Below are 23247 nucleotides of genomic sequence, written 5' to 3'. Positions count from 1 at the left end.
GAATGGATCATCTGCTATGTAACTATGTTGCATAGATCAGCATAGATATCGCAGATATAGATGTATTTGTGTATGAATGAAATAAACTGGGGTAAGCGAAGAAGCGAGAGTATATCTTAAGCCGATTTTATCTAAATGAGGAATGATTTAAGTCGATTGAGGACGAGTGTAAAATGACTTAACTAAAATAAGAAACGTCCGGCGTTTTTATTTAATGGTGCATAGTTATATTAATGATAATATTAATATATGAGTAATTTTATACTAGTTGACTATAAAATTATGGTGCTTGTCGTTATATCTCACCTAATATAGAATAGCTTTATATGATACGTAAAAGGAGGGTCGTAACGGTATCCAAAGAACTTGACAAGATAATAACTATTTTTTTTATTGAAAATACAATACATATTTATGATAAGGTGGACTCAAATTACAAGTTAAAATACTATGTCTCTTTCACGCAAGAAAAAATATTGAGCTAATCATTGCCATTATGCAAGATTTTGAAAGAGAAAAGGGTTCACACTTTGGCATGCACCATCTACCATGCATTCCTATTTCAAACTACACCTCGGGCTATATTAAGAAGGTTTGGGATAAATTTCACCCATATCTTTTCACTTTTTGCCTAGGTTTATAAACTAAAATTTGATATTCAATATTAAATTTGGTGTTGATTTTGAGGTTTTTCACCGAAGTTTATTTTCTAGCATATGTTTTTAGATATATAAACATTTGATTTATATATTATTTTTATTTGTAAATATGGTATTTGGTTTTTTATGTGAAAAACTCAAACAATCACCCGCTAGGTAGGAGTTATCAGGAATAAATTGATTGATACCTGGTACCAGGATTCACAATTCTAATATTAGATCAAAAACCGTTCACTAGCGATATCTCTATATTTTGAGGAAACTAGGATGGACTGATAAAAAATATGAAATCCAGACAAATCTTGTCAAAAATATAAAATTCAGTTTGATTTTTTTTGAGCTTGGCCGAAAAAATTGAGTGGTTGGTGTTATCAATTGGATCCGAGAAGTTCAGATTTGGTGAAATCCTAACCGGCTAGTAAACCCTGCCTGGCAAATACGTATATATATGCTTGTAAGTTAAAGCATCGATCATATTATGCGGTATAATAATAATCTATTAATGTTAACATTATGCGTTAATATGTAATTGTCAGCTGGTATAATGAGCCAAAGACTGCGAAAACTATGTCAGCTGTCAGATTACTTAAACTTCATCATGTTTGTTGAGAATTTGGATTTCTATTCTGAAATTTATACCGTATTCTGTGGATCCTTTTTGGTACCTCTGTAGTTTGTATCAAAAGGCTTTCTGTTTTTTTTTAAATGAATGAAGTGTATCAAAAGGTTTCAGCCTTGTGATTGATAACAGAGCAGGATTGCGACGGAGACAAGAGAAAAAATTAAAAAGAAATGATCCGTCATTCAAGGCACGAGTGCACAACGATCGATCGATCTTGACGTTCAGATAAGTCGACGTCATATCAAGCAGGAAATACGTATGTTGCCAGAGCACAATTTGGTGGGCCTCATCGGCATGAATTAGTTCATTTGTGATTTGTAGACTGGGTAAACTATCCAGTTTATGTTCATATATATATATATATATATATATATATATATATATATATATTCATCTTCTACGACGACGGATCTAAGATCTGAAGGCTATTCGTATTTTTTTAGCCATTTCTTCTTCTTACTCCCCCTCTTCCCTTTCTCCTATTTTTCACGTGGGATCATCCGTCCCTGATCATATATATATATACACACGAGCGTTTGTGTCTATATTTTATTTAAAAGAGACCATTTGAGTACCCATTGCATTTGCTCACTTATTATTATTAACTCTATCCTATTGTATTGTTCTTGCTCACTTTTTCTTGAGAGAGAGATTGCATTGCTGATTGCTCTTCCTCTCTGTTTTTTAGAGCAGAATTGCATTGCTCATTGGGTAAGTTGGGTGAGAGCAGAAGCATCCTTGTTCTTGGGCTTCTCCTATATTAGGTCTGTCAGTTAATTGGGCCTATCTACCGTTTAGTTTTCTTTCAGCCAGGTGTTGTCAGTTGATCGATCCAGTTGAGTGATTTTCTCCGAGACTGCCCGTTAGAAGAATTATTCTCCAAGACGGCCCAATTGGAATTAACAACATCATTCATGCAGTTTCCAGTAAATTTTGTAATGCAAGGTCAATTTGACATGTCTTGCTACCTGGTGCTCTTACGATTGATTGATTCAATTCGTTGATATTGTTGTACATACGACTCAGTAAGCTCGTTGACTACTATTGGTCCTATATTTTACCCCATTTCAGAATATAATTTCCTGGTAACTTCTGCAATTGAGTTTACAATTAACTTACTGCCTTATCTCTCTATCTCTCATCAATTGCCTGAAGTACTCTTTCGTCTAGATAACCATGTACTTTTCACCTATCTTCTTTGGCTCTGCTGGAAACATTGGATTCCTATCAATAAATAGTAGCCTAATTAATTAATTGCAACTTCATTGGCAAATGAATGCCAACTTGGCTTAATCTGCTCTCCAGTAGTTACCAAACAGCAGAGCTTAATTCATTTGTGCATTCAACCACTTGGATAGGCAAAAACCACAAGTATGTTTTGTATTTATTATATTTTGACTAGTGACTTCTAAGCAAAAGTCATTATATTGTCCTATGGTGAACATGCCCATAAGTTGCTTCTAAAATATCAGGCAATTTTTAAGCTCAATCATTGCAGCCCACAGGGTATTTGTGTACCACTTCCACAAACAGTTGAGAAGAACACCATGAAGTTCCTCACAAGAATGATTATATGGACCTAATCTAACTAGGTTTCCTCCCTGTGGGAGACAGCACAAGCTTAGTTCCCCTGATTTCACACCATGAAAAGCTCACAATTTGCATTCTTCTATATCAACAAAACAGAGTTCTTAAACAAATTAAGTCTCAGTCTTAATTCATGACCCCAATCTCAATTCTTCGTCATTGATGTTAAGTACAAACAAATACTCTCCTACCGTAGAAGATATGCATGCCACTTCACCAGCAGACAAGCAAAGAATGAACGTATGATACGCTTAAGTTGTACATGGTCTGAAGTCTCGAATATGGTCTAATTATTTCATAATTCAAAAGTAATAAATATATACCAAGTTGTCCTTACTTCTGAATCGGAATTGTGACAATATTTTCATGATTTGTTAGTTTCTAAATTCTGAATGAGTAGATCTCGAGGTGGTATTATCGTTTAAAATATGTAACAACATATACCGACCCGTGGGCTATTGGTAGGTAGACCAAATATTAGTTAGTTTCCTCCTTTGAGACAAACAGACCAAAAAGGAGAAAAGAACATCGGTGTTTATCTTATTTCATAAAGAAATTAGGTCCGTGGCTCATCCAACTGGATTTGTTTTTAGCCGGTACAAAATTCTTCGATCCATATCCAACCCATTACGAGGACTGGATCATAGTCTTCCCTTGGTCATTGATATTAAGTACATATTTATACTCTCATGTCGTGCTTTATCTATTCTAAAATATAAATATTTTTAGAATTTAAATTCTACACCAAAATATAAATATTTTTATCGCTATACACAGTACGATGTTTCTCATTAATCACTTTTCATTTTACCCAGTTAATTTCATGATTTTTTTTCTTAATCTTAATACATGCTTAACTATCTAGAAATGTGTATATTTTAGGACGGGAAGATGCACGTGACTTGGATCACCAACAAACAAAGAAAAGAATTGACATCGTCTTGAACATCCAACACGCTTAAGTTGTTGTTGTTCCCATTTACAATGACAACATGGTATATCCACATCCACACAACAAAGAACCCAACCCTAGGTTTCTTCATTCGTGCCTTTGTAAACAACACGGATCGATTGCATCGTTACCGATCCTATCCACATTCACACAAAACAATAGTATCCCTGCCATGTGCACGTAGCTTCCCAGAAGCTACCGCACGAATCTCGGCGCGGAACGGACGGCCAGATGCATCGAAAGGCTGACGCATCGATAGCTCATCCTCGCCCACACGGTACACGTAAGCGTGTGTTCGTCAGAAGGGAGACGTACGTTTCCAAGTCCACTGAAACGCAACGCAATTTCACACATGTGTATTGCATATATCTCATCGACGAGCTTGACGTTGACCTCTGGTCAACGCCGATATGATATTAACCCTAGCTAGCTCTATGCATGCTTGCGAACTCTCTATATATACGTGGTCATGGAATGGCATTAGAACATTCGATAGTCTGCGATCTGATTAACACTTTTAACGTGTTGATTAAGATTCGGCACACCAAAGTACGTATATAATCTTTTTAAGCTCAGATATATATTTATATAGTTTAGTGTAGTCGTTGACGTCGCCGGCGATCGATGGAGGTCGCCACCAGTAGTACGTCGACGCGATCTTCTCCGGTGAAGCTAATGCTGCTGCTGACACTGTCTCCGGCGAGCAAGGTAATCTCCAAGGGCAGCGGAAGCTGCAGGCGGGTGCAGCTCGGCGGCGAGTTCCAGTGCCGGACATGCGGCCGGCGGTTCTCCACGTTCCAGGCCCTCGGCGGCCACCGGACCAGCCACAAACGGCCGCGGGTGCGCGCCGACGGCCTGGAGCTCCTCCTCGGCGCACGTCCCGGTAAGGCCGGCGGTGGTGGCAGGGCCTCGTCGCCGGTAGTGCACCGGTGCGACATGTGCGGCAAGGTGTTTTCCACCGGCCAGGCGCTCGGCGGGCACATGCGCCGCCACCGCCCGCTGGTGGCCGCCGGTAGTCGTAGCGCCGTGTCCACGACGTGGATGGGAATGGGAACGGGAACGACGGCGGCGGCGACAATGTCCGGCTCGTCGTCGGAAGAGCGTGATGACGATGACGACGACGACGCGCACGATTATAATTTGATCCACTTTTTGTGAGTGGCTATATATATAATCGATCATTAAATATGAATAAAACCAGCTGTAATTGATGTCAATAAATTTGATAAAATATGGAGTGGTTTAATTTTCTACGTATGCAAACACATCTGTTGCAAACATGCATACGCATGCTTGATGATTCTATGGATATACTTAGACGTCACGGGATCTTTTTTCATGCATTTTGTAATGTTTAGTTATATGTATTTTTCCAATGATTAATACACGTCATTTAATTGTGTTCGTTCAAAATCGTAACATGCATACTTTTTATACACAACAGCTGGTGGCTTCCATAGTTCCATGCATGACATGTTCGTCGTTCATAGTTTAATGGGAGTATTAATGCCGATTAATAGCCCAATATATCAATGCTTAACTAGTACTAGTAGTGCATACGCCACAAAAAACAAAAAACAAAAGATAATATCAGATTCGACACTGCTACTGTACAGTGCTCCCTCCGTTTTAATGTAAGACTTTCTAGTATAGCCTAGATTCATGTATATGCTAATAAATCTAGAATAAATTATATACATTCATCGATTGATGAACTTAGAAAAGGCTAGAAAGTCTTATATTATAAAACGGAGGTAATAATAATCAAGACAAAACGTACTCATACGACTACGCGACCATAGACGCGTTAGACGCTAGCTAGCCACTCCACGACTTATCATTTTTTATATTTGTACCGAGAGATATCATATATAGTATTAAGATATCATATATAACCATTCACAACACTATTCACATTACTAATTGTCTTAACAGTCAATTCTCATTCAATATTCTTTCTAATTTATCTCCACCTACCATCTTACTTATATTTATTTATTAAATGGTATCATATTATTTTATTGTTAACGTTAATCTCTGCTAAATAACATATAAATGCTTACACTTTAGGACGGTGGTAGTATATTTTAAGATGAAGAGAGTTGCTCCCTTTGAAAATATAAATATTCTTAGGATTCAAAAGTTTACACCACAATACAAATATTTTTTGGCATTGATTCCAATATACTTAAAAGCCAAACAACATATTTGTAAAAAAATAATTTTAAATAAAAAAATTATATATATGTTCTTAGTGATCTAAAATCAAAGCTGAAAAATAAATTAAAATCAGCTCCAATAATATTGAAAATTCAAATATTGGCTTGTTAGCATGAATGAAAATATGAGGGTGCATGTATTTTAAGCCAATCGAGTGTTTGAGAAGGAAATCTAAGTTATTAAAAATTTAAAAATGGCCACTTAGGTGACTAGAAAGATATTTTGTAAACAAGTTTATATTTTGAAACCGAGGGAACAGTTAAAACGACCAGGTCAATGTTGACTAAGTGACAAGTAGCAGTACAGTGCCAAGTAGCTAGCAGTACAGTGCCAAGTAGCTAGCAGTACATTGGCAGTGTTCGTTTAGGGTAAGTAAAAAAAAACGTAGCAATAGTACATGATTAATTAATTATTAGTTATTTTTAAAAAATAAAATAGATTCGTATGATTTTTTAAAACAACTTTTCTATATATTTTTTTTTCAAAAAAGATATCGTTTAGTAGTTTGGAAAACATGCACGCCTAAAACGAGGGGAATAAGTTAACTTAGAGGGAGACGAACACGGCCATAGCACTTGCTACTCCCTCCGTTCTATAATATAAGGCACAACCACCACTAACCCAAAGATTAAGAAAGAGTTATGGCTACCTTTTTGTTCAGATTATTTAGATGCATGTAATATATATGATTGGATGTTTTTGATGATAAAAAATGTGCTAGTTAATACATATTTGCATTTACGCTTATATTATGAAAAAAAAAGTTATGTCTTATATACGCACATATTGCAGTTGTTTGATGTTAGCACAAACGTTGGATGGAAGCTACCTACAGCATATGCTGGAGAATTTCCATGCAATTTTCCTGTTGTTGACAGGCCAGTTTTAATGTGTCACTAGGCACTGGCTATAGCTCTACTGACAGCTGAATATATTTAGTGTTAATTCAAAAAACAAATTAAAAGAAAGCTGAACGAATCCGATTGATCACCTTGCATGCAATTTCGAAGCAACTTCGTAGCAGATAAGTTCCTCAATTAATTGATTCGATCGGTCCCATCGTTCTTCGGTTGGCATCGGTAGTGCACGAGAACAAGCTACAGTAATAATTAAGAATTTAAGATATATATGGATCTGATCTACAACATGTAATGAGCGGCCCTGCGTGAATGATGGGTTAAGGCCTTGTTTAGTCTCAAATTTTTTTCCAAAAACATCACATCGAATCTTTGGATATCTAAATAAAGCATTAAACATAGATGAAAAAAAACTAATTGCACAGTTACGGAAGAAATTTTGAGACGAATCTTTTGAGCCTAATTAGTCTATGATTAGCCATAAGTGCTACGGTAACCAACATATGCTAATGATGGATTAATTAGGCTCAAAAAATTTGTCTCGCGGTTTCTATGCTAGCCGTGAAATTCATTTTTTCATTCGTGTCCGAAAACCCCTTCCGACATCCAGTCAAACATTTAACGTGACACTTCTCCCAAAAATTTTCTCAATCTAAACACCACCTAAGTACTCCAGTAGTAACTTGTTTGAGGAGAGCCTACCTAGCTAGCTTGACCTACCATAACGACTCTGGTCATATGCTACCAATTAAGGGGCTGTTTGGATCCAGAACTTTTTTTTTATCTGTTGTCATATCAGATGTTTGGACGTTAATTAGGAATATTAAATATAGACTGACAATAAAACTAATTGCATAAATAAAGGCTATTTCATTAGACAAATTTTTTAAGTCTAATTAATTCACGATTAGCAAATGTTTACTGTAGCATCACATTCGCTAATCATGGACTAATTAGGCTCAATAGATTCGTCTTGCGAAATAGTCCAGAGTATGGGGTGAGTTTTATTAATAATGTATATTTAATACTTCTAATTAGTATCAAACATTCGATGTGACGGGGACTTCAAAAAAGTCAGGGAAACAAACACCCCTAAGCTAATTAAGGTTCCTATAGCACTAGAACTAGCTAATTCATCGTCTCTTATTCCCAACTAATGTGTCTTGATTGATCTATGTTCTTTTCATACTATATATCTAGTATAAATTAAAGAGCACAAATCAAGCAAAAATTTTTTAATGTTTTTTACTGCATGGAAGATATATGCACATACACAAATGTTGATTTGTGCGGATGCATACATGGGAGTACGCCCCAATAACAATTATTCCATCCGTTACATACTTAAGACTTTTTAGGTTTGACTTGATTTATTTATATGTTAATTTATATGTTAATGTATATATTTTGTATAGATTTATTTACACATATATAAATTTAGAAAGTACCAAAAATTCGTATAACGTGAAACGGATGAAATATGAAGTAATCCTCAATGTTACTAAAATTCTATTAATTAAAACACACGTATATATATCTGCGTAATATTTGTAAGCATTAAGATTTTAATATTGGTAGGTTAAGTCACGACAACTCCACGACTGTATTACTCCACTTTCAACTGGTGCTTCTCCACTCAAAGTTATCTTAAATTCTCTAAACTAATATATTTAATTTGATGTGAATTAAATGAGAGAGATGTAAACTACTCCTTATTAATAATCTATCTTTTCATTTATGCTTATACCTATAAACTAAAATTTAAATATAAAACTTAGATTTAGTGTTGATTTTAAGTTTTTTTTATCGTAGTTTATTTTTAACAATTGTTTTTTCATCACTAAGAACATACATATACAAGTTTTGATCCATCATTTTTTTAATCGTTTATAAGTCGTTTTGCCTATGCTTTATTTCAGCGAAGCATGTGTACTAAATGGTTTATAGGGTTCAAACTTTGTTAAACGGTATAATGATTTATAATACTATTCACATTATTAACTATCATACCAATCATCTCCTATTTAAATTTCTTACCATCCTACTCCTACGAAACTCCCACAACTATTCATTCTTTTATTTATTGGGAAGCAACCAAGTATTTATTTTTCTAATTCTTAATCTTTTCTAAAAAACCTATAATTATAAACACTTGTATCTTTAAACGGATGGAACAGTACCACATTAATTAGCTAGCAACGTGCGCGCTCTCTCTCTCTCTAAACTTAGGGTTTGTTTAGTTGGCAAAAATTTTTGCTAAAGGGATCACATCGAACATTTGACCGGATGTCGAAAGGAGTTTTCGGACACGAATGAAAAAACGAATTTCACGGCTAGCCTAGAAACCGCGAGACGAATTTTTTGAGCCTAATTAATCTGTCATTAGCACATGTTGGTTACTGTAGCACTTATGGCTAATCATGGACTAATTAGGCTCAAAAGATTCGTCTCAAGATTTCTTCTATAACTGTGTAATTAGTTTTTTAGTTCATCTATGTTTAATGCTTTATTTAGGTGTTCAAAGATTCGATGCGATGGTTTTGGAAAAAATTTTAGGGAACTAAACAAGGACTTACATGTATAAAGACATATTAAGAGCTAGCTAGCTGTGTTGTGATGGATGGGCCGGGCGGCCGGTGTGGAGAAGTGCTCCATATATATATCAGGTCAGTTTGCATTAAGAAAGGCACATTCCGTGTTAGTTTCCACGAACTTGCTCAATAGTAAATTAGGACTAACTATAAAGTACCAGCGTTATGTCAGTTATCCAAATCCAGATAAACTAATTTAAGTACCTTGCAAGAAATTGACAAGATGGACTGATGACTTGACTCTATATTGCTAGTAATTAAGTAATTTATTTAGTTACACTTACATTAAAAATTAAAGTTAATTCATACAGTAGTACACACGGCATGATTACTCGTAAATTAAACCGAGATGGAAGTTTGGAACATATTCCATCTCTCTGTCTGCTACTCCGGCCAGTAGCTTTGTGTGATACCATTGGCACATATGCATGTCACACCCTGATTACAATTTACACAGTACGCGTACATATATTCGATTTCCATTGATCACTATAAATATCACATGTCTTTGGCTACTACTCACCACCTGAATCTAATCATTCTTCTTAACCTGGTGTAAAGTATAACCCTGCGTCTGCGACCGCGAGACACAGTGACGTCATCGTCGTCGCCGGCCGCCATGGACGACTACTGCACTAGCCCGCACCTCGAGGAAGAAGAGGACGACGTGCAGCTCTCGCTGGCGTGCGGCTCGTCGGCGGCAACGCCACAGTCACGGAAGCGGCCTCGCCGGCGGGAGGAGGAGGCGGCGGCGTACGAGTGCCGGACTTGCGGGCGGCGGTTCGCGTCGCACCAGGCGCTGGGCGGCCACCGGACCAGCCACCTCAGGCCCACCAAGCGGCGGCCCAGACCGTCGAAGCCCGTGGTCCACGCTTGCGAGGTATGCGGGATGGGCTTTGGTATGGGCCAGGCGCTAGGCGGCCACATGAGGAGGCACCGGCCCATTAATAATGTTGGCATGGGCCTCAAGCAAATCATCATGCCAGAAATACGGCCCAGCTGCACACTGCAGCTGCTTGACCTCTTCGTGTAGACAAGATTCGGGTTCCAAGGTTCATATCTAATATGAAAAAGTCCATCAAAGGTCTTGCAACTTACATGTGAGTCTGTTTTTCAGATCTTAACTAGAATACTAGAAATATGTGTTCCTAAATTCACATTGTGATGATGTATAGTGTTACAACTTACAAACCAGTACAGACTAAAAATACAGCTATGAAGTATAGGAAGAATATTCACATGCCAATAAATTGTGTGGATAGAAGTACAGATAAAATTAATGTAATGCCTATGCCTATGTGGTGGTTGTAATTACTAAACCAGTTCTTCAATAAGAGGAAGATGAACAATTAAGCAAGCGAAATATTGGACTATATATTATTTTCCTATATATGTAGGAATACTCACTGTAACAATGTCATCCAGATTGGGTGTGTTTGGTTGCTTGATCCATCCTAGCCTAGCCCATCTCTCTAATCCAGGCTGAGTTTGGCATGTTTTTGTACATGCAGATGCGCTTGTTTGGTTGCCTGTATTGAATAAGCCCGGATATGATTAGATGGTGTTTGGTTGTCTGTAATAAAAGATTGCATGGAGGAGATGTTGTTTGGTTGGATTAGACATGTGCTGAGTACAAATATCTTCTCTTGTATATTAAGATTTATCCTATGCAGTACGATTAAAAGCATGTGTACATCTCCAAAGTGAAATTGGGTCGCCCTTTTTCAAGCACGTTCATCAGCAACATGAGAAAATCCATGAATTAAAATCAGATTTTGGCTTGAAATACAAATATCACCATAACCACTGCTGCGCTCTCCTCATCTACTGTGTTGACACACCAAATTTATTAAAATTGACTAGCTGCATGTCCCAATGTTATCAGTGAGGGGCTGTTTGGAATGTATATATAAAATTTTTGACGCAACATAACAGTTCCTGCATAATTCTAAAAGAAGAGCTATTACAACTAATAGGCAATTGATGATTCAAATCTCAGTGCATCTGTGGCAGCATACCGAAGAATCTGTTCAGATTGTTTCACACCCTAAGGTCACAACTATAGTCCAGAAGGTTCAGACCTGAAAAAAAGTGCAAACACACAGTACGAAAAAAATGAGTGTTGTAGCCGCATCTAAACACCCTTGGCAATAACAAGTGCAACTAAAATCTGCTCGCATCAGTCAACAAGAGATGACAGTAAATGGTAAGAAAAATAAAACAAGGCTATGATCATATCTCAAATAATAAAACAAAGCTGAAATGAAATAAGCATAATCTGAAAAGTATGACATCCATTTCCACCTTAGCCAACATGTGACCATGTTCACTACAAAAGAGTACTTGTTGTCCACTACCACCTTAAAGTTTAGCTATATCTCCCTACCCCTGCCACCTTTAACAGTAGTTAACTTAGATTACATGATATGGTATCTAGGTATCACCTCTTCCTAATAGTTAGCTAAATAGTTAGATCATATTATCATGGTGGTGTTCCTCTATGTACTTCTTAACCCAGCGAGCACGGCGCTCCTCTTTCTTCTGAATGTATACAAGACTTGTTGCCTTGTTGTTAGTCAGATAAGTTAGAACAAGCTCTAGCTGATCCTCTGTAAAACCAGGAAGATTTAGCATTAAATCGGACAGCTCAGGGTGCACCTCCGTATAAGCAGTAGCACGTATTGCTGCAGCCACCTCACGCACAGATTCTGTCATGTTGGTGATGAGAGCAGCCTCACCTTCGTCAACAGCATGGGTTCTCTTTCTCTTCCTATCTAAGGAAGATCCTCCTCTTGTGAGGTCATTCGTGGGAACAAATCCGTCACCAGCAGGCCCAACTCCACTTCCTTGAGCAGCGGTGCCATATTCAGGACCAGCCATAGCTCCAGCAATACCATCCCCAATAGTCCCATCAAGAGGACCAAGATCACTTTCAGCCATGTCAGCAGGTTTTTCAAGAGCTTCATTTGACCCCATGGCATACTTTCCTGTAGCTTGCCCATTGGAAAAAATGGTTGCCACATGTGTATAGACAGAAGAAAAATGGATGGTGTTGTCAATGCCTACTACTATCAGTCATAGTGCTACATTCAGTAGCACACAATCACTGACAATCGAAATAAAATAGACACCCAGGTTTTACTGTCATACTGAACACAACCATGGAGACAACAAATACAACTAATATTCATGCAAATCAAATTGAAAAGTGACTAGATCTGGGTGAGACAATAAATAATCACACTAAATAACCCAGTACAAAGATACCAAATAACCAATAACAAACATGCAGGTTCAAGCAGTGCAAGCCTTCAACATTTAATCCACACAAACCAACCCAGAAATGGCAGCTTTTAATAGATCTAGAAGATTTATCATGGGGAAATGCTCTTGGTCTGCTCACATGCCAGTAAATCAAGAGTAGAAGAAAAAACATGAGGGGAAAGAATGAGCGTCTGTTTCACTTACCACTTACCAGAGTAGAGCAAGAAGGGAGATGGAGGTGGCCGGCAGGAGAGACAGAGGCCAGCAGGAAGAGCTCGGCGGAGGAGGATATGGCTAGAGGACAAGGACGGCGACCAAAGTGGGTGGAGAACGAGGGCGGGGGGAGGACAGCGGCCGGCGACAGACTTGAGCGGGCACCGGCGGCGGCGGACCGGCGTGGACCGGCGAGGGCTCCGGCATGGATCGGTGCGGGCTCCGACGTGGACCGGCGCGAGCTCCAGCGGCGGTGAACTCCGGGGGCGGCGGATGGGCGGCAGACTCCGGGGGCGGCAGATGGGCAGCTGACCAACTGGTCTCCCCAAACCCTAGTTCTTGGGTGTGAGGAGGAAAATGAGAGGGAGGAAAGTGAGAGGGGTGGAGTGGGGATCGGTGAGTCTTGCACGGGCAGGTGCGCGCCTGCACAGGCGGGTGCAGCCCGCATGCATGCCTTCGGCTAGGCCGCGCGGATACGCTCGATCCCACCTTTTCTGTAGAGCCTGGCCACGGGACCCTTTTTGCATCTGCTAGGCCTGGCTCTCGTTCCCATCTAGCTAACCAAACATGTGTCTCCCTGCATGACAGATACGACCCAAGCCTTATACAGGCAACCAAACAGCTCCATTATGACCAAAGTTGGCTGGCTCCTGCGATTACAACTACTTGGAGACGCGGTCGTACGTGGACGGAGGAGATGAGCGGGTTCGTTGACCTGCAGCCGAAACGTCCGCTCGTTTCACCTGAAACTCACAAAATATTTTAAAAAAATTGCCAAGCAAATTTGAACTTAGATGTCTTAATTTGGAGTGATACATGAACACATACTGATACCAAACCTTTTTAAATTTGAATTGAATTTTTGTATGACATGTCAAAGTGATGTAATGCCACTTGCTCTCCACATATACCTGACTTCAATAGTACTGGGCTGGTAGCAGACGTACACAAATTGTCATGACAAAAACCATTAAACCAGCAGAAACCAAAGCAAGCATAAATAAATTCCGGCCTGACGTTTACTGGGTGTTTAGATGACAAAAGTTTTTAGTACTAATGTCACATCGAACGTTTGACCGGATATCGGAAAGAGTTTTTGGACATGAACGAAAAAATAAATTTCACAGCTCGCCTGGAAACCGCGAGACGAATCTTTTAAGCCTAATTATGTCATCATTAGCACATATTTGTTATTGTAGTACTTATGGCTAATCATGGACTAATTAGTCACAAAAAATTCGTCACACGATTTCTCCCGTAACTGTGCAATTAGTTTTTTGGTTCATCTATATTTAATGCTTTATTTAGATGTCCAAAGATTTGATATGATGTTTTTGAAAATTTTTTTTAGGAAGTAAACAAGGCCTTATTTGCAAATTGTTGACTACGTTTCTCTGTTATTTGACTTGTCCTGGAAGAAGCAACCAGCAGTCCAACTCCATGTGTTCTGCTCTTCTATTTCAAAATTAACAACATGCTAATTTATATACGAGCACGTGTTTGCATATGCTAAAACAGTAGAATGAGGATTGTATGTACCAGTATATGCTTTGAGCTGTTTTAAGGGTGCTTCATCTTACCAGAGGTAACATGACTACTTTTAATTCTACAAATTCGTTATTCGTGAATGATTATATTGAATAAAAATTATTGGCTACTTCCATTAATACACCACATTCAAAAAAGAAGGAATTTAACCATTTAAAGTTTGATAACAGTATAATGTCTTATAGTGGTAATTTAACGGTTAACTTATGAAAAACCAATGCAATGATTTGGTGCCAAAAATAGAAATGAGTACTTAATCAAACAGATGAAAAAAAAAATCAAGAAGCGCCAAGTTTGGTTGGTAGATCGAATAGACGATAATACAGGTTAGTGGAATGGCAGAAGGAAATTTTGCATTAAATAGGTCGTGTTTAGTTCGTGAAAAAAAAATTTTAGATTCATATAAGACATTTGACTATATGTCATATATGTCATAAGGAGCTTTTGGATAGGAAAAAAGAAACAAATTTTATAGCTCGTTTGGAAACAACCAGATAAATCTTTTAAGTCTAATTAAGTTATCATTAGCACATGTGGGTTATGTAACATTTATAACTATTCATGAAGTAATTAGATTCAAAAGATTTGTCCCACAATTTTCTCTTAACTATGTAATTAATTTTTTTATCTATATTTAATACTTCAGTTAGATGTCCAAAGATTCGATATTACGTTTTTTTTAACTAAACCGCCCTTAAAACACAGCGTGCTACCATAGCAGCAGATTAGCAGAACGACACACACTTCGCTTTGCGAAACTGCAGGCAAAAGGAGCGGTCGGAGGCGGCACGCCGTCGAAGAAACCGCCGGCGACCATTCCATCCATGCATATCTATCCTCTCTCTTTCTCTTTGACCAACGTACGGTCTTCTCGTCAAAAAATGGTGGCCGACCGACACGCAGGTGATCGATCAGCTCCCTCCCTTTCATGGCCATGGCTGCCAGTATTTATACCATCGCCAGTCATGTCGGCGAAGGCCTGCACATCACACACACACACATTATATTCGCAGCCATCCAGCTCAGCCATGGCGCGCCAGGTGTGTCTTTTGACGACGCTAGTAGCAGTCGTCTTCCTCCTCCCCTGTCTCGCCACCGCCACCGGGAAGACCGGCGAGATCGCCGTCTTCTGGGGCCGCAACAAAACCGAGGGCTCCTTGAAGGACGCCTGCGACACTGGCGTCTACACCACCGTCATCATCTCCTTCTTCAGCGTCTTCGGCCACGGCAGCTACTGGACCGACCTCTCCGGCCATGACGTCTCCCGGGTCGGCGCCGACATCAAGCACTGCCAGTCCAAGAACATCCTCGTCCTCCTCTCCGCCGGCGGCGACGGTTACCAGTACTCTCTGCCCACCGCCAGGTCGGCCAAGGACGTCGCTGACCATCTCTGGCACGCCTACCTCGGCGGCGGCCGCAGGGGCGTCTTCCGCCCCTTCGGCGACGCGGTGCTCGACGGCGTCGACCTCTACATCGACCACGGTGGGCCGGCGAACTACGACGTGCTGGTCAAACGCCTCGCCGGATACAGCGGCCGCGGCAAGCCGGTGGTGCTGACGGCGACGCCGAGGTGCGGGTACCCGGACGCGAACGCCGAGGCGGCGCTGGGGACGGGGCTGGTACAGCGCATCCACCCGCGGTTCTACAACGACGCGGCGTGCAGCGACTACATGGACGACGGCAAGCCGGCCAACTTCTGGGAGGCCTGGGACGCCTGGACGTCGCGGTTCCCGGCGAGCAAGGTGTACGTGGGGCTGGCGGCGGCGCAGACGACGGACGGCTGGATAAACCCCGAGTCGCTCTTCTACGGCGTGATGCCGAGGGCGCAGGCGGCGAGCAACTACGGCGGCGCCATGCTCTGGGACCGAAGCGGAGACAGCGCCTACGATGGGTACTACGGCAAGGCGATCAAGTCCTTTGTTTAGTCGATCATATTCAATCCATTGCTGCTTCATCAAAGCTTACTTTCGATCAACTTCTTCCAAGAACACTTATTTAGTCATACAATAATGTAAAGGATTCAGCTTTGATTTTTTTTTTTTGTGTACGAGCGTGTGTTTGCATACTTAATGAAGACTAGATGAACAATAAAATTAAGTCTACATTATGTATCTGCTACATGTATTTGTTCTGTATCAATGGAAAAGTCATGATTCTTCTGCTCTACAATTGGGCTTTGGGCTATAACTAGGTCTAGCTTGTTTTCAGAATTTTGAAATCGAGATTTTGTACCTTACCAATGAAGCACTAATAATGTCGTAGTATTGTGGATATCCGTAGATGACCTTACACAACGGGTTTTAAAAATCTTATACTCCTTTTCGTCAAAAATAGTTGTTGTTTATAAGATTTAATCAAACTTCTAAAATTCCGATAACTAATTATTTAAATTTAAAACCAAATTAATATCTTTTAAAAGAAAATTTACTTATATCATTTGTTTTGTGTTTTGACTAAGTGTTTGAGAAATTAGGAATTTTTAGAATTTTAAATAAATTTTATCCTAAACAACAAATGCTTTTTACCGGAGGGAGTATTACTCATAAATTTTAGGCAGAGTGGTTTATGTTCTCGATATAAATTTAATATGACAAGAGATCTACCGTTGTTCTCTGTCTCTATGCGCATAGATTAGGCGTGCGTACTACCGACTATGCATACGTCTTATATGTAATCAAGAAAATAAACGTGCACCGTACAATTTGGATATTGCCCAAATTGCAGTCTAAATTGAATACTGTGTATTTCTCGAACAATATATAACGTCGTGACCTATTTTGGTTAAAATAAAAAATAACTAAAGTACAGTTCCGACATAAGCCAAACCATCTCCCCTTTCAAAGATGCATCTTAAATTATATATCAACTTGCGTAATCTCAAAAGCTGATATATAGAGTATTAACAAATGCAACTGTTTTACGCCTAATCTATACTACATCTCAAAGACCTGCGAGAGTCGATCGGTCAATGAGTCCTAGCTAGCTGGCTGTTCGATCCATCGGTAGGTGGTACTAAAACCGCAGGCATCTCATCCAATCCAAGTTCCAAATCTGCTTGCAGCAAATCCAGCTAACTGGCTACTTTATCCCTCCTAAAACATATTACATCGTTATAAAATATAAATGATTTTGACAGTACAATTTCATAGCTAATATTTGTTATATTATATGATTAATTTAGTAGCTATCTAGTACAAAATGGGACATCTTTTAGCACTGTATGAATTTATTCAGATCTGTTGCATTATCATATATCCTCATCTATGTTTTAGAATGTGGTAGTAATAAAAGATAAACTACAATATAAACAATTTTATCATTATTAAGAGATACTCCGGTAAAATTGCCCTGGCATTATTATTACGAGTATATTAGGCATACAGGCACACGTTGTTGTTTGAGTCAATGAAAAATGGGCTGTTTAATTAGTCAATGAAAAATGTCTGCGGCGTAGATAACGACGCGCGTATTATCAAGACAGAATTAAAAGAGAAGAATTTGACCAAGGACAAATATTGACTGCAGCTCACTTTATACAAACACTTTATATATAAGTATCATGCATGCATGCTAGCCTTTCACACAAATCGTTCACAAGAATAACAAGATCAACCTCTAGGTAGCCAACAAAAATCATGGCATCGCCGCGACACCCTGCATCCCTAGCCATGCCTCTCCTATTCGTTGCCGTGCTCTTCATCCTCCTCGCCGCCCCGGCCGCCGCCGGCAAGACCGGCGAGCTCGCCGTCTTCTGGGGCCGCAACAAGGACGAGGGCACGCTCCGGGAGGCCTGCGACACGGGCATCTACACCACCGTCATCATCTCCTTCTTCAGCGTCTTCGGCCACGGCAACTACTGGACCGATCTCAGCGGCCACGCCGTCGCCGGCGTCGGCGCCGACATCAAGCACTGCCAGCATGCCAAGAACGTCACCGTGCTCCTCTCCGTCGGCGGCGACGGCGACCAGTACTCCCTCCCCACGCCCAAGACGGCCGAGGACGTCGCCGGCCACCTCTGGGACGCCTACCTCGGCGGCGGCCGTAAGGGCGTCTTCCGCCCCTTCGGCGATGCCGTGCTCGATGGCATCGACCTCTACATCGATCACGGCGGGTCGGCCAACTACGACGAGCTAGCCATGCACCTCAGCCGCCACCGTGGCGGCGTGACCGTGCTCCTGACGGCGACGGTGCGGTGCATGGACGGGCAGGAGACGAGCGCTGAGGCGGCGCTGGCGACGGGGCTGGTCCGTCGGCTCCACGTGCGGTTCTACGGCGACAGGAGCTGCTCGTACGACTCGTCGGAGCGGCGGCCGTTCTACGGGTCGTGGCTGGGGTGGGCGGAGAGGTACACGAACGCGAGCGTCTATGTCGGGCTGCCGGCGGCGCGGGACGCGGCGAGCGACGGTTGGATCAGCCCGGCGTCGCTGGCGTTGGACGCGCTGCCGCTGGTGCAGGGCACGGCCAACTACGGCGGTGTCATGCTATGGAACCGACACTTCGACAGGAGCAGCCACTACGGCCTCACCATCAAACCCATGGTCTGAATATATATTTATGGTTTCGTATCGACTTTTATTGCGTCAACAATGTTTGATCCTTGCAAAACTTTGGTGAATGTTAACTAATGTACTTGTCACATATATGTCACAAGAAAGAAATAAAATCAGTGTATGTTACGTATTTCATACATCTTCGCTCGTGTTCATGGATTCCGGTAGATTTTGACATAAAGCAGAGGATACAGAGCATGCCTGTAGTATCATGTTGAGATTCAGATCACTAATCAGTTCATGGATGCATGGTTTGTAAAATCGATTGGACACCTGAAAACTATTCCCCGGTGATTTAGTTGCCAATAACTATAACTGAGTGGTCATTGATGAAGCAGGTAAATTCACATAAATTGAATTACATTGTTGTTTACATCGAGAGGTTTCTAAATACAGACCAATTTTCCCCCACAAAAAAAAAACCAACTTGATAAAGCCATTAATCACTACAGGATGATTGTTTGGTAACGACATATTTGCAAATAAAAAATAATTTATAAATAAAAATCTAAAAGTTAAGGATCGAAAATAAATATCGACCAAAGAAACTCTAAAATCAATTAAAAATTTAAATTTCATCTTATAAGCATAATCAGAAACGAAAAGATGAGGCCAAACAACTGAGTGGTTATGGATGTGCTATTTTGAATCACCCATTTGGTCATTTCTCTTTTAAAACAAATCAGATGTTTCTTCACAACTTTTGAACATTTTTTATTTCCATGTCCTCAGGCAAAAATAAATTTAGTTCCTCATGTTTCACTTAGAGTTTAATTTGGTCCATTTTACTCATACACCATTTGTTCTAGGGATGACAATGGGTCGGGTCGGGTATGGACAGAGCAAAAACATGCCTGACCCGATACCCTCCCATAATTACCCGACCCGTACCCGAATTATTTAGCGGGTAAAATTTTATACTCATACCCATATCCGGCGGGCGCTTGGTACCCACTGGGTACACGGTGTGTATTTTGAAATAAAACATATCCTTAATTTTTTTATCCATATACATACAAAAAATAGTAAAAGAAACAATGAACTTAAAATTATAAATAAAAAGAACAATAGTATCGAAATCATAGTATCACAATTAAAAATAGTGAACTACTAACCAACCATAGCATCACAATGAAATATATATGGTTTTTTACATGAACCAATTGGGGAAAATATATTCGGGTTGGAAAACTCGGCCGCTACCCATTAGGTAGTCGGGTAGCAGGCCGGTACGTTCACAGGCAAAAAAATTACGCTCACACACATGCCCGTCGGATCAGGTATCCACGGGTACCCATACCCATGGGTAAAATTGTCATCCCTAATTTGTCCTTTGACGTAAGGAATTACTGGGTATTTTGAAGAAACAGATAATATAGAAAAAATATAATGATGTCTCATTAATATAGAGAGGGCATGATGTTTAATATTATTGGACATCTAGCAGAATCCCTTTTATTTAAAGACAGTTTAAATGCTCAAACCCCATATATTAAAGGTCCGGGGAGTATTTACCGCAGTCGTGCATTGACTTGAGTCACAAATATTGACCATGCTTGTGTCAATTTTCAGGATGGCTCTCTCACCCACGTCATCCTGTAATTGAGCCGTTGAATCCAAAGTCTTTCGTTCTCTCTTTTCTCTTTTCGTTTATGTTTATTTTACTTATACTGAAAAATTACCCATACGTTGCAATGAGTAGAGATAATTTTAATTATACATAATTAGAAATGATCTCCTCGTCGCTTAAATTGGAGTAGAGGTTTTATATGATTTGGATTTGATTTTATATTTTCTATTAAAAACAATTAAAAAAATCAATGGTATCACCTATTAAAAATAAATTAAAAGCTACAGTAAGAACGATTTGTTGGTTGGGATAATTAACCGGCACATAAAACATTATAGGGGATTAACATGTCATTAATTAATTATTATATATAAAAGTTATAAAAAATAGATTGATATAATATTTTAAAGTAACTTTTTTATAATTTTTTTTGCTAAAAATACACCGTTTATTAATTCAAGATATATGTTCACACGAATTTGGAGAAAATTTGAATGCAAACTGCATGCAGTTTGCATGCATCTGCGGCCTGCGGGCGAGGAGGCCTCGGTCTGGTTCGGCTGTGCCCACTCAATGCATGCACGATATGCAGATCGATCGGCAGCAAGCGAGCGGCAACAGCACGGGAGGAAGCACGCATGCACCCGACGCTGGCAGGCGGGTCCGAGCTGAAGAGAACGCGCGTGCTCTGTTTTTCGTGGACACACGGTGGAAGCTGGTTCGACGCATGCAACTATGGCGCGCGAGCGTCGCTGGCGTGTGGGCCAGCCAAGGCTCTGGGCCCATGACGGACCAAAACTTTTTTGGCAGAATCGTTCCCGCATTTTATAATAGTGTAGATTTACATTTATAAGTAAAAAAATTAAATTATTAATTTTAAATTTAGAATTAATTTTAAGATTATTTTACCAAAAGGTTTATTTTCCGTACTTGGCTTTTAGTTCGTTACAAATATGTATATAAAAATTATTTATAAATTGTTTTTCGTTTATAAATATAACGTTTGAACCATCAGGGATCACCGCCTTTAAATCTAACAATCAAGGTTACTTGTTGGTCATCCCTACGCGCTCAAGAAAGCAGCAAATTCAGAAGTCTCTTTCGTACTTTGACCAGCAGAATTCAGAAGCACGTACCTCATAAAAAGGACCATAAAACAGCAGGATTTGGCTGGTTTTTGAACGAATCACACTGTCTGATGAGGGAAAGCTGAAGAACAAACTGAAAGCTACCGCTTTCTAATAGACTTTCTCTTTGCATTTTCATTCTATCCGAAGAAACCCAGGAGGCAAATGAAGGACATAAGCCAAGTTGCATAAACAGTTCTGTTCATACACTTATTCGATTGATAACCAACCAACAAACAACTCGATCCATCATCGAGATCTCAATACACACATGGATCGATCTCGTTTTATTCTCGTACAGTACATAAAAACACGACACAAACATTGGTATTCTCAAACATATGCATTTATTATATGATTAATTTCTAGTTAGTTGAAGTAGGCTAAGTAGTGATTAATTAAGCCCAGTACTTGACGGTTTTGCCGTAGCCGGAGTGCTTGTCGTAGAACCTGTCCCAGAGCATGACGCCGCCATAGTTGCGCGCCTTCTGCACGTTGGGAAGCAGGTCGTAGTAGAGCTGCTTGACGAAGACGTTGTCGTTCTTCCCCGGCACGTTGGCGGCGGCGAGGCCCAGGTAGATGTGGCTGTTGGGGTACTTGGCCGTCCACTTGTTCCACTGCTCCATGACGCCGGCGAGGCCGCCGTGGTTGTAGGAGCACTTGGCGTCGTCGTAGAAGCGGACGTGGATGCGCTCGAACAGCCCCGTCTGCAGCGCCCGCTCCACGCGCCGGTCCGGGTACGCGCACCGCGGCGTCGCCGTCAGCCTCACCGGCGTCCTGCCGCGGTACATCTTGTTGTAGCTGTAGAGCTTGCGGGCGAGCTCGTCGTAGTGGTCTGGCGCGCCCTGGTCGATGAAGAAATCGATGCCGTCGACGGCGGCGTCGCCAAAGGGGCGGAACACGCCCTGGCGGCGGCCGTCCATGTGGGCGTTCCAGATGTTGTCGGCGACGTCGGCCGCGGACTGGGACGAGGGCAGCGAGTAGTCCTTGCCGCCGCCGCCGATGGAGAGGAAGACGGGGATGTGCTTGGACTGGCAGTGCTTGATGTCGGCGCCGATGCCGCGGAGGTCGTGGCCGGAGAGGTCGCCCCAGTAGCGGCCGTGGCCGAAGACGCTGTAGAAGGAGATGACGACGGAGGTGTAGAGGCCGGTGTCGCAGGTCTCCTTGAGCGTGCCCTCGTTCTTGTTGCGGCCCCAGAAGACGGTGAGCTGGCCGGTCTTACCGGTGGCGGTGGCGGCGCCGGCGAGGCAGCTGGAGACGAGGAGCAGCAGGGCCAGTGGGAGGAGGCATGAACGGCGTCGGAGCGCCATTGTTGTTGTTGATGAACGATCGGTTTGATGCTTAATTAGCTTGAGATGGATGGATGGATACGTTTGGGATGAAGATTGGAGGCAGAGGTGACATGATCTATATATAGATGGACTGCATCTGCATGCACGTAGGAACAAGCTAGCTAGAGAAAGAAAGTTGGTCTGTTCTTGTGTGCC

At 40.9% G+C, this 23247-nt stretch overlaps 6 protein-coding genes across 6 annotated transcripts; 4 read left to right on the top strand and 2 right to left on the bottom strand.

The window, feature by feature from the left end:
• Positions 1-4292: 4292 nt before the first annotated feature.
• On the top strand, positions 4293-5228 carry LOC102701116 (zinc finger protein ZAT8-like). The gene has a single exon (XM_006663060.2). It carries the CDS (start codon positions 4445-4447, stop codon positions 4976-4978), a length of 534 nt encoding a protein of 177 aa, XP_006663123.1. The 5' UTR covers positions 4293-4444; the 3' UTR covers positions 4979-5228.
• A 4879-nt stretch (positions 5229-10107) lies between these two features.
• LOC121055699 (zinc finger protein ZAT18-like) lies at positions 10108-10521 on the top strand. The gene has a single exon (XM_040528593.1). The coding sequence runs from the start codon at positions 10108-10110 to the stop codon at positions 10519-10521; it is 414 nt and encodes a 137-aa protein (XP_040384527.1).
• A 728-nt stretch (positions 10522-11249) lies between these two features.
• Positions 11250-12464, bottom strand: LOC121055698. Its single transcript, XM_040528592.1, has 2 exons — positions 12147-12464; positions 11250-11569 (listed from the first exon to the last, which is right to left on the bottom strand). Exons 1-2 carry the CDS (start codon positions 12462-12464, stop codon positions 11564-11566), a joined length of 324 nt encoding a protein of 107 aa, XP_040384526.1. The 3' UTR covers positions 11250-11563.
• Positions 12465-15530: 3066 nt separating this feature from the next.
• LOC102700841 (xylanase inhibitor protein 1-like) lies at positions 15531-16550 on the top strand. The gene has a single exon (XM_006663059.3). The coding sequence runs from the start codon at positions 15542-15544 to the stop codon at positions 16436-16438; it is 897 nt and encodes a 298-aa protein (XP_006663122.2). The 5' UTR covers positions 15531-15541; the 3' UTR covers positions 16439-16550.
• Positions 16551-18181: 1631 nt separating this feature from the next.
• On the top strand, positions 18182-19057 carry LOC102703170 (xylanase inhibitor protein 1-like). Its single transcript, XM_006663619.2, has one exon. The coding sequence runs from the start codon at positions 18182-18184 to the stop codon at positions 19055-19057; it is 876 nt and encodes a 291-aa protein (XP_006663682.2).
• A 2908-nt stretch (positions 19058-21965) lies between these two features.
• Positions 21966-23070, bottom strand: LOC102700567 (xylanase inhibitor protein 1). The gene has a single exon (XM_006663058.2). It carries the CDS (start codon positions 23068-23070, stop codon positions 22159-22161), a length of 912 nt encoding a protein of 303 aa, XP_006663121.2. The 3' UTR covers positions 21966-22158.
• Positions 23071-23247: the final 177 nt, after the last annotated feature.

This window comes from Oryza brachyantha, chromosome 11, assembly GCF_000231095.2.
Source record: "Oryza brachyantha chromosome 11, ObraRS2, whole genome shotgun sequence".
NCBI classification, from domain to species: domain Eukaryota; kingdom Viridiplantae; phylum Streptophyta; class Magnoliopsida; order Poales; family Poaceae; genus Oryza; species Oryza brachyantha.
Note: the sequence above shows the minus strand (reverse complement) of the source record. Positions and strands in the feature narration are given on the sequence as shown.

Excerpts from the sequence above, each read along its gene's own strand:
- LOC102700841 (XM_006663059.3), top strand. The coding sequence starts at position 15,542 with ATGGCGCGCCAGGTGTGTCTTTTGACGACGCTAGTAGCAGTCGTCTTC.
- LOC121055699 (XM_040528593.1), top strand. The coding sequence starts at position 10,108 with ATGGACGACTACTGCACTAGCCCGCACCTCGAGGAAGAAGAGGACGAC.
- LOC121055698 (XM_040528592.1), bottom strand. The coding sequence starts at position 12,464 with ATGGGGTCAAATGAAGCTCTTGAAAAACCTGCTGACATGGCTGAAAGT.
- LOC102703170 (XM_006663619.2), top strand. The coding sequence starts at position 18,182 with ATGCCTCTCCTATTCGTTGCCGTGCTCTTCATCCTCCTCGCCGCCCCG.
- LOC102700567 (XM_006663058.2), bottom strand. The coding sequence starts at position 23,070 with ATGGCGCTCCGACGCCGTTCATGCCTCCTCCCACTGGCCCTGCTGCTC.
- LOC102701116 (XM_006663060.2), top strand. The coding sequence starts at position 4,445 with ATGGAGGTCGCCACCAGTAGTACGTCGACGCGATCTTCTCCGGTGAAG.